Source organism: Poeciliopsis prolifica, unplaced genomic scaffold (assembly GCF_027474105.1).
Source record: "Poeciliopsis prolifica strain line A6 unplaced genomic scaffold, Auburn_PproV2 SCAFFOLD002, whole genome shotgun sequence".
In the NCBI taxonomy this organism is placed as follows: Eukaryota; Metazoa; Chordata; class Actinopteri; order Cyprinodontiformes; family Poeciliidae; genus Poeciliopsis; species Poeciliopsis prolifica.
In genome coordinates, this window is record NW_026562377.1 from 23,674,764 (window position 1) to 23,687,634 (window position 12,871).

Genomic DNA, 12,871 nt, shown 5'->3' on the forward strand with positions numbered 1-12,871 from the left:
CACTCTACTTATCTAAAACGGTGAAGTTTGATCCATTTCTTGGCATAGACGTGGATTTTACCATAGTTCGTAACATTGTTATTAGAGTTAGGGTCCAGGTTCAGAAACTTGATGTTGGCTTGTTTTATCAACTCCAAAACAGAAATCGTTGTTTGGTTTTTACACCATGCTATGTCCAAAGTTTCAGTCATCTGACCCAAACTGTCCCCTCTAATGATATGAGATTGTTTAGGAACAAGCCAAGATTCATTAAAAGAGCAGTACTTTGCTATGTATGATTCAGGCACATAGTGCCATTTCGTCGCACAATCAAGTAGCTATTTTACCTCCAGTTGTTAAAAAATGGCATCCATGAAAGTAATTTGACTTCACAGTTTGATTCTTTGAAATTGGTCCCTGTCTCTTTAAGAAGCTCCTACACTTTCTGACAATAATAATTTTAACCTTCACTGTGGATGTGACAGAATTTACACCAAATTCAAACTTGGTCAACTCGTTTTAGGCATTAAAGTTGATCAAATTTGTATGTTCTGTCATCACCCCAAACTAGAAAAATATTTGTTGCCGTTCCATTGCCATGGAAACTGTACACATTTCTGCGTCACATTTTTTGAAAGTGACTTAGAGAAAACAAGCTGAGTTGCGTTTGCATCTGTTTTGCCAGGCTTGGTGTTCTCCTGGGGCGACGGGGACTTTGGAAAGCTGGGCCGTGGCGGCAGCGAGGGCTGCAACATTCCCCAGAACATAGAGAGGCTCAACGGACAGGGAGTCTGCCAAATCGAGTGCGGGGCGCAGTTTTCCCTGGCGCTGACCAAATCTGGAGGCGTCTGGACCTGGTAAGATTACCAAATGTTACTTAAAAGATGAAACATCAATTTTCCATATTGCCGGGGAAAATTCATGTTGCCTTTTTTTTTTCCCTCCCTCCACCAAACAGGGGGAAAGGTGACTACTTTCGATTGGGCCATGGTACCGATGTCCACGTGCGGAAGCCCCAGATGGTGGAGGGACTGAGAGGGAAAAAGATCGTCCACGTCGCTGTTGGAGCTCTGCACTGTCTGGCTGTTACAGACACAGGACAGGTTTGTAATTTTCAGATCTGTCTCCGTCTTTGAAAGGGTGTCTCTGTTTTACCCTGGACAGTCCTGCATGACGTTTAAAGGGAAATGCAAGGCATTTTGGTGCTTTGGAGTAAAATCTTGCGTTTCTGTGTAAGGTGTATGCATGGGGAGACAACGACCATGGCCAGCAGGGAAACGGCACCACCACGGTTAACAGGAAGCCCACCCTGGTTCAAGGCCTGGAGGGACAGAAGATCACTCGAGTGGCGTGTGGCTCTTCTCACAGCGTTGCCTGGACTACCGTGGATGTGACCACACCCTCGGTTCACGAGCCGGTCCTTTTCCAGACTGCCAGGGACTCCCTGGGAGCCTCTTATTTGGGTAATTCCTCCTTTCCATGCGTGAAGCTAAGAAGTCTCTATGGAGATGATGGGGAACAGACTTCATCTGCTTCTCTTTAGGTTGCATTTAAAGTAGTGGTGAGACTCATTTGAAAATTTTAAGAGCGTTAATGGCATTGTCTGTAACTGTGTATTGAGAAAATAAACCATATGTTCAATGTGAAAAACATTTTTGCTGCTAAATTATTGGATAAATGGACAACAATCAAGATATTTGTTGTAAAGTTGTCTTTTGGCTTCCAACAGATTTACCAGACATGGGTCAATCTGAACATTGCGATTTGGACTTCATTTAATCCAGCCTGGTTTAATAAAAACCCGTCCAATCTGGTGCAGCTGTTCTGTCCTCGTAAAAAATCATTGTGCATCGCTTTGTTTTGGTTTCCCAACATCGCAGGTGTCCAGTCAGAATGCGACTCGGCGACGGTGAGCAACAAGATGAGCGGGCAGAGCAACGCCAAGCCCAACCGACCGTCGCTGGCCAAGATTCTCCTGAGTCTGGACGGCAACCTGGCCAAACAGCAGGCTCTGTCCCACGTCCTGTCGGCTCTGCAGATCATGTATGCGAGGTACGCTGTGTCAGGGACCTAAAACTCCCACAAACAATGGGAGTCGGCCGTATTTCTGCCTGTTAGGGGCGTAGTAGCTCTAATGGCGGGATGTGCGGTGGTGTTTCCCACAGGGATGCGGTGGTTGGTGCTCTGATGCCAGCCAGCATGATCCTGCCAGCAGAGTGTCCTTCCAGCTCTCCCATCCCTCCACTGGACTCCTCCTCATCTTCCTGCGTCAGCGACGAAGAATGTCCCCCCGTCCCCGCTGAAGCCGAAGAGCGGGTCAGCCCCAACCCTTGGCAGGACAAGAAGGGGGAGGTCAGGAACACTAAACCAGAATGCTTCATCTTCATTTCATGAGGATGATTTCCTGTTGAAGCACGGAAAGGTTTCTGATTGGACCAAATTTTAATCTTTGAGAGTGGGACGTTTTCTGTGTTTGTGCGTGATCAGGCGCCATCCTCAGAAGACGCAGTGACACCGTCGTCAGCGGTGACTCCGTCAGCCTCCGGAGCCTCCGCCCGTCCCTTCATCCCTGTCACAGATGACCCAGGAGCCGCCAGCATCATCGCCGAGACCATGACCAAGACCAAAGAGGTCAGCTGCTATATGTCTACCTCTCCATTAATCCGTTTATCCACCCTTCCGTTCATTTAGTCATCCATTGCATTGATCTACTTCATCAGCAGCCATTTAAATCCCATGTGAATTAGAGGTCGGCAACATGGACTGAAATTTTTAGCATAATAATAAACTGTGGTAATGTTGTGATGGTGGTAAAAGTGACTATAAGAACCATTTCTATGACCTTTGCTGCATTTTCTTTACACAAAGCTTTGTCAGTTTAATGCTAACGTCAAAAGAAAAACACAATTTCTAATGAATAAACGTAATTAAAATTACACGTGAATAAGTTTGTGATAATTCATATTGAAAAAAAACTTGCCACGCCATCATCATCCTACCACTTCCTGTCGTTTTCTTCGTGGTTTGTGGCAGTATCTGGTTGGCGACCATGTGACTCGTGTGACGTGAAAAAAAGTGTTTCCATTGCAGTTTTGAAATAAAATAATTTCAGTAGAACCACTTCAACAAGGCACCAAAACTTTGTATCAATAAATAATTTTTTTTAAACTGGTGTGTTTCCATTTAGCAAACTTACTTTCAAAATGTCAAATGACAGTCAGGTGGCCAATGCAAATCCAGCTCTTGTGCTATGATGTATGTAAGGATTTAAGGAAACTATGCGAAATAACTTCACAGAACCTGACTTCTGGAAATCCAAACGGAACCTTTCAATATCTGCTAAAACGGGAACCACGAGAACTGTGGACATCTGAATCTGGAGTCTTATGAACTTGTGTGAACCCTGATTTTATTTTCTTTTTCTGTTGAACGTTTTCTGTCAGGACTCTGAGAACCAGAGTAAGGTCGTCGGTCCCGAGCCTCAATACCTGGACGAGTTCACCAGTCTCCTCGTTCCAGACGACACTCGGGTGATCGTGGACCTGCTGAAGCTGGCCGTGTCCTGTCGCTCCGGGGACAAAGGGAAGGAGGTTCTGTCGGCCGTTCTGTCTGGCATGGGGACGGCTTATCCACAGGTAACACAGCGGATCCTCCCAACTCGGACAGACGGGTTTCAGGGCTCGTCGTCCTCACGTTCCCTCTGTGTCGTTCAGGTTGCTGACATGCTGCTGGAGCTCTGCGTCACCGAACTGGAAGACGTTGCCACGGACTCGCAGAGCGGCCGCTTGTCCTCCCAGCCGGTCGTCGTGGAGAGCAGCCATCCGTACACTGACGACACGTCCACCAGCGGGACTGTCAAGATCCCAGGTACGAACGCATCCCGAGGAGAAAAATCACTTTAAATTTCGGATTAATCGCAACGAATCACTTAGTGAAATAATTGTCAACTAATTTAGTAATTGATGAATCGTTAACTGAATTATACACTCAAAAACCAGATATTAAACCAAGACCGCACCAAAAATAGATACATTTTCTATTTCGGATAAGAATAAGAAAATAAACAGATACAAATATGTTCTACCCAAAACTCCTTAAGTGGGTTGTTTTAACTTAACCAGGTCCAAATTCTTACCAAAAAAAAAAAAATCCTCTTTCAAGCATCTTTTGTTATGCAGTCAGTTAATTTAAATAAACAGATCCATTCTGCACTGTATCGATGGAAAGTCAAGCAGATAGGCCTGAGGTTTTCTACATTTTGATGTTAGCATTTTTTTAGCTGCAGATGCGTTCACCAAAGGAACGTTGTTATTGCATTTTAGAAAAAGCATTTTTTTTTTTCCTTTAGAAACAAGATAATGCTTTTACATCGTTTAAAATAAGCCTTAATTACTAAATTAATTCTTAGTTGCAGCCCTAATAAACCACCTCCACTTTGTTTGGAAGGTGCTGAGGGTCTAAGGATAGAGTTTGACCGGCAGTGTTCAACGGAGCGGCGCCACGATCCGCTAACCATCATGGACGGAGCCAATAGGATCGTCTCTGTCAGATCAGGTAATTGGAGGACGATGCTTTACCTCAGTGAAACACAAAAGAAGAGATGAATGAATCGTAAAATAATGCTGTGCATATTTCAGGTCGAGAATGGTCTGACTGGTCCAGCGAATTAAGGATCCCAGGAGATGAACTCAAATGGAAGTTCACCAGTGACGGATCAGTGAACGGTTGGGGCTGGCGCTTCACCGTCTACCCCATCATGCCAGCTGCTGGTGAGTGGATATTTTTATATACCAGTTCAAACATCAAAAGATTTATTTATGGAAAAAGATTAGGGCCACTGGAAAAAAAAAACCTTTTACGTTTTGTCTCAGAATGAGAATTATTTTAAATGTGTACGCATTAGACAAACGTAATTTTAAAACTAAATGATTTACATTTATTTATTTTTTGTGGTCCTAAACCTCTGTGACTGTTTCTTTTCTGCTCTTAGGCCCCAAAGATTTGCTGTCTGACCGCTGCATCCTGTCCTGCCCCTCCATGGACTTGGTCACATGCCTGCTGGACTTCAGGCTCAACTTTGCCTCAAACCGAAGCATCGTGCCCCGCCTCGCCGCTTCCCTTGCCGCCTGCGCCCAGCTCAGTGCGCTAGGTAAGCACATGATGATCCTACTAATTCATAATTGTCTGAATGTTTACATAATATCTTGGATGCAAGTTTATATTTGGAGTGTTAAAGTGAAAAATGAAGGTGAAATTGAAGTGAAGTCTGGTTCTGCACAGCTGCTGGACACAGGATGTGGGCGCTGCAGCGTCTGCGTAAGCTCCTCACCACGGAGTACGGTCAGTCCATCAACATCAACAGGCTGCTGGGGGACAGTGAGGGCGAGGCCCGCTCCATTGTGAGTAAAGCTTATTGTTATTATTATTAATGTTTTAGTTTGACAATTTTTTTCCATTAGCTGAAGTTTGTCAACAATAGTCATACATAATATTTTTTGCGCAGGACCTTATATTATCACATTCAAAAATAATATTGTTTTTTAACCATCCTTTGCAAAAAAAAAAAAATAAAGCATTTTATCTATATTTTAGTAGGATAGTTAAGAAAGATAAGTCAGCTATCTTAAATCAAAGCCTGGCGTCTGGCCCACTAGTTTGCTAGCGATGCTTTATCTAATGGTGTATGAAGTGACGTAAATCTATTTCAATTCTTTCAGAGTTTCACAGGCAGTGCTCTGGCTGCCCTCGTGAAGGGCCTCCCCGAAGCTCTGCAGAGGCAGTATGAGTACGAGGACCCCATCGTCAGGGGAGGAAAGCAGCTGCTTCATAGTCCATTCTTCAAGGTATGCTGCGGCGCCGGAGATATCGACACGTGTCTGCCTGTCTGTCGAACTAATTCTGACTTGTTTATCCAGGTTTTGGTTGCTCTAGCTTGTGACCTTGAGCTTGACACGCTTCCCTGCTGCGCCGAGACCCATAAGTGGGCCTGGTTCCGTCGGTACTGCACCGCCTCCAGAGTGGCCATCGCCCTCGACAAGAGGACGTCTCTGCCTCGGGCCTTCCTGGATGAAGTAAGTCCACTTTATGAATACAAATAACAGAAGATATTTTCACAAAGTGAATTTTATTTCAGTCATCTCTGTTTTGATTTGTACAATGGAGTACAAAGGGTGAAATGTCCATAACAAGCTATTTCCTTCCCTCCGAAGGTGACGAAGAAAATCCGTGAGCTCATGGCGGACCACGAAAGCATGAACGGACTTCACGAGAGTCACGATCTGTTCAAGCGGGAGCACGACGAGCAACTTGTTCAGTGGATGAACCGGCGGCCCGACGACTGGACCCTCTCCGCCGGAGGCAGCGGGACCATTTACGGCTGGGGCCACAACCACAGAGGGCAGCTCGGGGGCATCGAGGGGGCCAAGGTCAAAGTTCCCACGCCCACCGAAGCTCTTGCCACGCTGAGGCCGGTTCAGCTCATCGGCGGAGAGCAGACTCTGTTTGCAGTCACGGCTGACGGAAAGGTGCGTCTGCTCTGCTTAATCCTGTCTGACCTCGCGAGATGTTTGCGAACGGCAAACATTTCAGCGCTAATCGACTTTATCTTGATCTTCAGCTCTACGCTACCGGATACGGAGCAGGGGGCAGGCTGGGGATTGGTGGCACGGAATCAGTGTCCACACCAACCTTACTAGAGTCCATCCAACACGTCTTCATCAGGAAGGTGGCGGTGAACTCTGGAGGAAAGCACTGCTTGGCGCTCTCCTCAGAGGGGGAAGTGTACTCGTGGGGTGAGGCCGAGGATGGAAAACTGGGCCATGGGAACAGAAGGTAGAAACTTTTGACACTTAAGGATGAATTTACCTTCAAATAGCTGGTCTTAAATAGAGCTGCACCGATGAGACCAATAATGATTGCTAGCAAATCAGAAAAATGCAAAACACAAGTTCTTTAGCATTTTACATCATAGTAAGTCAAAATTGCATTTTCATTCTTGTTTTGTCTGCCGTTCTTCAACCGATTCTGTCTCACCAAGTTATTGGTGCATCTTTCCTCATAAAGTATTGACGCAAACTAACACTGTTGCCTGATTGAAGACCAAACCAGTGTAAAAGGTTTTGCTCCTACCATAACTGGGATTCCCCCTCACTTCCCAGTCCCTGTGACCGTCCTCGTGTAATCGAGTCTCTGAGAGGAGTGGAGGTGGTGGACATCGCTGCCGGCGGCGCCCACAGCGCTTGCATCACCGCCAGCGGAGAGCTCTTCACCTGGGGCAAAGGTCGCTATGGACGTCTGGGCCACGGCGATAGCGAGGACCAGCTGAAACCCAAACTGGTTTGCTCTCGCTCTCCGTCTCTCTCACCGTGCTCCAGTTGTTTCAGGCCGAATGATAAATAATGCCCCGCCTGTGTTTGTTCTCCAGGTGGACGCCCTCCAGGGTCACCGGGTGATTGATGTGGCCTGTGGCAGTGGAGACGCTCAGACGCTGTGTCTGACCGATGATGACATGGTCTGGTCTTGGGGAGACGGGGATTATGGGAAACTGGGACGAGGAGGGAGTGACGGCTGCAAAATCCCCATGAAGGTGAGCCGGAATTACAAATGAAGCTTTTAGTTGTTTTACACTAAAATGAACCTAATCACTAATGTATCATGAAACTTCTGATGTTTTGGTGCTTTTGTGGTTTTTCTTTCAAATTGGTTTGTTAGTACAGAATTTAGACAAAGAGTATAGGTGTATGTAAATTGTTCATACACCTAGTGTTTCCCCCAGTATATCAAAAACCAGGCTTTACTCGTGCCCCCACCAGGCTTACTTTTTTGTTGTTGTTTCTATTCATCTTAAGGCTTTATAGTTGATGTTCAGGTATTAAACTTCCAATCTTTTAATAACACATAATTATCAAGTGATATTTAAAAATTTACTGCCAACTCTAAACATGTTTCAACTGAAAAAGACGACGGGGCGCTGAATGAATAACTACCCCGGCACCCCGAGCGCCAGGCTTAGTAAGTTTTCTCCCTGGGGTGAAGGGTCACATGAACTGAAACAATAGCAAAGCAAATTTGTGTTCTACACACTGTGCAAAAAATATATACTTTGCAAAGCAAAATCCATTTTACTGTAGGGTTGAGAAACTGCCACACAAATTAAAATTTCCAAAGCGAATTTGAAACTGAAGTACCAGTCTTACCACACTGGTATCAATATTATCGATGTGTTGGAACAGCCCACCCAACTCTACTAACTAGTAAAGCCCAGTGAGAACCAGGAAAAGATCCTCACTTTCCACAAATGACCTGCCTTAGTTGCTAAATATTATGAAATATTCTGAAAGTGACTTTTAAAATGTAGTATATAAAGTACACACACACTCTGACACACTTAGATGGATAGATAGATAGATGGATGGAGTATTTAACCAGTGTTTAAACAAGTTTGCCCTGAACATTGAATATTTCTTTATTTTTTTAAGAAAAGCTGACTCTTCCTGCATGTATCTCACACTATGTATTTTACTGGATGTGATTTCCAGTTTTGTAAAGAATCTTCCTATGTTAAATGTTTCAGTCAGAAAAAAAGTCTGTTAAATGAGTCGCCATAGCAACACCATACATCTCATGATCAGATCAATAGGCTTTACTCTGCTGTTTGTCATCCTGAGATAAGGATTCATTGGGAGCTCAAAGACAGACGATGCGTTCAGGGTGAGAAAAATGGCGCCTGCTGTCACGATCTTAATAAGTCAGTGCAGGCAGAGTCTGGAGGCTGTGGGTGATCAATCAGACTCTCTTCAGCATCAACACCAGGCTCTTCTTTTGGAATGCTTCCCACGTTCTCACTCTGACTTTGTGGCACAGAGATGTGACTGGAAGGAAGCATCTCTGCTTTCATTTAACATGAAGCCTGTTTTTAATGCGTGAGCCATATAAATAACCTGTTCTCATTTACAAATGCACAACATGACTTCATGTTGATTCTAAAACGATTACTTCAATGATGTTCAAACCTTAGATTGACTCTCTCACCGGCCTGGGAGTGGTGAAAGTGGAGTGCGGCTCTCAGTTCTCGGTGGCGCTCACTAAATCTGGAGCCGTCTACACGTGGTACGTACGGCATCTGTCGCACACAGACCTGTTTGGTCTCGGTGTTGTGTTCCATGACTGAACTTGGTCTTGTGTTTGTGCTCGACTCAAAGGGGGAAAGGGGACTACCATCGGCTGGGCCACGGCTCTGACGACCACGTGCGACGGCCCAGGCAGGTTCAGGGGCTTCAGGGGAAGAAAGTCATCGCCATCGCCACAGGGTCTCTGCACTGTGTTTGCTGCACCGAGGACGGTAAGACAATCTGCTTTCCACAGATGTTTTGGTCTGCCCAAACCCAGGGTCAGCGACCTTTACAACACAAAGGCATCATTCACACCAACCCTGTTTTAACTAGAGCTTTAATGGGACTGTAGTGCGTTTGCCTAGAAAGTCCGGTTCGTTTGGGGAAGTTGAAACAAAAAAAGCAAACCCTTGTCCGCCTGAAGACGTAGGCCTGAGTTTGGTAGAAATAAACTCTACAAGCGAACTGGAGATCACTCCAAAAGTAGAAAATAGACTACAGCACAGGGCATTCTGGGTAGATACAACCAACGAACGAGCGGGAGAAACGGCTTGTTGTGTTTTAACAAAAACAAAAGAGAAATTCTACACATCTGACACTACTCCATTTTTGTTTGTGCCCAGTGTCGTCTTCAGAGGTTTTTGTGTTGTTTCAGTCGATAGTTCTTGTTGTCGCGCCACCACAGGTGAAGAGAAGAACGTTTTTTTTTGTTTTGAAAGGTTTGGTTTATTTTCACATTGTGAACGCGAACCACACCACCTAAAAATGCAACAGATGTCCCAAATTGAACTGAACCTACCAGACTATCAGATGCGAAAACATTCTAAATCACGCACAGGATGGCTCCATCTATAGACCTGGTTACTTTTGAAACCCCGATTTTATGTGGGGGCAAATAATGAAAGGGGGCAAATTACTTTGTATATTTGTATATACATTTGTAAAATTTTATATGGAAAAACTTTTTAAAAAGTTTTTCATGGAATTTCTTAATTGTTGAGTTTTGTGCCGTTTTGTCACAGAATGTTACGACTAGAACATATCAAAATGCGAATAATTCACAAAAGTCCCTTTGTGTTGTCCTGTGGCGCCCTCAGGAGAAGTTTACACGTGGGGCGACAACGACGAGGGCCAGCTGGGAGACGGGACCACTAACGCCATCCAGAGGCCGCGGCTGGTCGCCGCGCTGCAGGGCAAGAAGATCAACAGAGTGGCCTGTGGCTCGGCTCACACCCTCGCCTGGTCCACCAGCAAGCCCACCAATGCTGGGAAGCTACCCGCACAGGTGCTGCACCAGCTCCGGCTGTCCATCGGGTGGCAGTAACAGCTCTGCAGTTCTCCTTTGACACTTTAAAATCTCTGCTTTTTCTTCTCCTTGTTTTTGAAGGTCCCCATGGAGTACAACCACCTGCAGGAGATCGCCATCATGGGCCTCAGGAACAGACTCCTTCTGCTGCATCACTTCTCTGAGCTTTTCTGCCCCTGCATCCCCATGTTCGACCTGGAGGGCCGTCTGGGCCAGACGGGGCACGGCCCGTCGGTCGGCTTTGACACGCTAAGGGGCATCCTCATCTCCCAGGGCAAAGTATGTCACCATGGGAGATATACCAAGCAGAAGCGCAGAGGATTTTTACATTTTTTTCATTATTAATTACATTTTTTTCTGCAAACAGGAAGCAGCTTTCAGAAAAGTGGTCCAAGCTACGATGGTGAGAGACAGACAGCACGGCCCTGTGGTGGAGCTGAACAGAATACAGGTAGCCTCCGATTTCAAGTTTGCATTCGCTAATCTAGGGGTGTCCAAAGTTCTTTGTCATGTGGATCAAAATCATATCAAAAATACATAAACGCCAAGAAAACTATAATTAAAAAAACAACTAAAACCAAGCAAATAAACTGATTTTGTTTTTTTATTTTTTCAGGAAAGACGTTATTCATCAGAGAGACAAACATAATTTAAAAAAAAGGATTTTATACATATTTTAAAAGAAAAGACTAGTTTTCAAATTTTGGCCTCTGTTGAACAAATTTATTCTTTTGAGAACATTTTTTTTCAAAGCGCTTGCTAATATTTATTCAGGTTTAATAAATCACCTATAAAGCTGGTGTAGGTGCAATGAATTCAGCTTTTCAGTTAAAAAGAAAAAAGTCTGTCTTCTTTGTGTTCTGCTTCCCTCCTCCTCTTCTTCTCCCCTGAGATACTTCAGTGTTTCATGTGATTTCTTTCATAAGAGGATTTCTTTTTTTTTTTCTTCTTTTTTTATGGTGTGTGATCTGCAGTCCTTCCTGTCTGCAGGGAGTCCTGTTGTAACTTTAAGCCCCACCGCACACACACACACACACACACACACACACACACACACACACACACACACACACACACGCACACAGTTCTGTTCTGTTATCATGTTTCCAACAGTAAATCAATTACTGTTGGAAACGTAACGGGAACAAGTCAAAACTTTTTTTTATTTTTCATTTTTTGTTTGTTTTCCCTCCGTTTTCTGCTCTGCAGGTGAAGCGTTCCCGCAGCAAGGGGGGTCTGGCAGGCCCCGACGGGACCAAGTCTGTGTTCGGTCAGATGTGTGCCAAGATGAGCTCGTTCAGCCCGGACAGCCTGCTGCTCCCCCATCGCGTGTGGAAGGTTAAGTTTGTAGGTATGTGTTCATGTCCACAACTGGGACGCCGGAGCTGCTTCCTCAAATTCCCCTGATGGACAATCCGCCCTGATGGGTTTTTATGAAGCAGCCAACAGAACGCGGCAAACTGCTGCTGCTGATGGAAAAAGATCTATGAGTTTCAATAATAGTTTCACCAAGAAAAAAGCATTTGTATTCAACCCCCTTTACTCTAAAACCCTCAAATAAAGTTAAATGTGACCAACTGCATTCAAAAACCAGCTCACTAGTCAACTTTTGTGTAAGTTGTTATAAATCCAGCGGTTCAGTGAAACCGTCATTCATCACAGAACATCTGTAATACAACCAGAACCTGCAGTTTCACCTTCAAAAAGTCACTGAAAGCTAGAGAACATTTTCTGAATATGTCCTACATAAAATGGTTTATTATGAAAGCTAACAAAATTCATTTCTGTTTCAAGATTTAAGAAATGAAAAGAAACAAATCCATTAATACAAAAGTCAAAAAATATTTTAGAATGAGATGTGCCTTTTTTTTCTTCCAAATATAGAAAATGAAGAACAGTTAGCATAGTTTGAAGCTAGTCATGCAGGTTTGTCACAATATCAAATTTACCTGGGCGATAAGTTGTCCCAGTAATTATTGTGATAAACGATAATAATATTGTTGGTTTCAGACAATTTTAAAGTAATATAATGTAATAATGCGAGTTTGACCTCTGAAAGACAAAATTCAATTTTGTAAATAAAAAAAGCACTTTACACTGGAACTGGAGGATATTTTAAATACCTAAAATAAAACACAACAACCCAAAGCAATAAATATGAAAAGGAAATAAAAGGAAAACACATCTGAAACCAGAAAAATGAGATGAATTATGATGTTTCTGTAAACAAAAGGCACAGGAGTCATAGCTTTACAATCTCTGTCTAGGTCAAGTGCTGGAAGGGCCTAGTCAAAGTATATAAATCCAGTAAAGAAAGTTTGTCCTTGAAGACTTTTGTTTGAACTCTCTTCATCTACACTGACTGAGCCTGCCCTGCTTTTCCATAAAGTCTCTAAATGTGCCAAGCTATGCAGCGAAAGATGGTTTTAACTCAGTGGATCTGAATGGTTTTCAGCTGTTCATTAGTAAAAATGTA

The 12,871-nt window shown here is 44.1% G+C and overlaps 1 protein-coding gene across 2 annotated transcripts in view; it reads left to right on the top strand.

Annotated features, from left to right (window-relative positions):
- herc2 (HECT and RLD domain containing E3 ubiquitin protein ligase 2) overlaps positions 1–12,871 on the top strand; it is a 53,114-nt gene that overhangs the window by 36,229 nt on the left and 4,014 nt on the right. For both annotated transcript variants that reach the window (XM_055047656.1, XM_055047665.1), the window contains exons 62-85: positions 665–836; positions 938–1,082; positions 1,217–1,442; positions 1,860–2,031; positions 2,145–2,331; positions 2,467–2,610; positions 3,423–3,614; positions 3,693–3,846; positions 4,426–4,533; positions 4,617–4,748; positions 4,970–5,128; positions 5,260–5,378; positions 5,697–5,822; positions 5,895–6,050; positions 6,189–6,503; positions 6,596–6,810; positions 7,137–7,314; positions 7,403–7,564; positions 8,996–9,087; positions 9,180–9,319; positions 10,187–10,374; positions 10,477–10,674; positions 10,763–10,846; positions 11,605–11,746. In XM_055047656.1, coding sequence (XP_054903631.1) covers positions 665–836; positions 938–1,082; positions 1,217–1,442; positions 1,860–2,031; positions 2,145–2,331; positions 2,467–2,610; positions 3,423–3,614; positions 3,693–3,846; positions 4,426–4,533; positions 4,617–4,748; positions 4,970–5,128; positions 5,260–5,378; positions 5,697–5,822; positions 5,895–6,050; positions 6,189–6,503; positions 6,596–6,810; positions 7,137–7,314; positions 7,403–7,564; positions 8,996–9,087; positions 9,180–9,319; positions 10,187–10,374; positions 10,477–10,674; positions 10,763–10,846; positions 11,605–11,746 — 3,906 coding nt within the window. The remainder of the gene's footprint in view (positions 1–664; positions 837–937; positions 1,083–1,216; positions 1,443–1,859; positions 2,032–2,144; positions 2,332–2,466; positions 2,611–3,422; positions 3,615–3,692; positions 3,847–4,425; positions 4,534–4,616; positions 4,749–4,969; positions 5,129–5,259; positions 5,379–5,696; positions 5,823–5,894; positions 6,051–6,188; positions 6,504–6,595; positions 6,811–7,136; positions 7,315–7,402; positions 7,565–8,995; positions 9,088–9,179; positions 9,320–10,186; positions 10,375–10,476; positions 10,675–10,762; positions 10,847–11,604; positions 11,747–12,871) is intronic.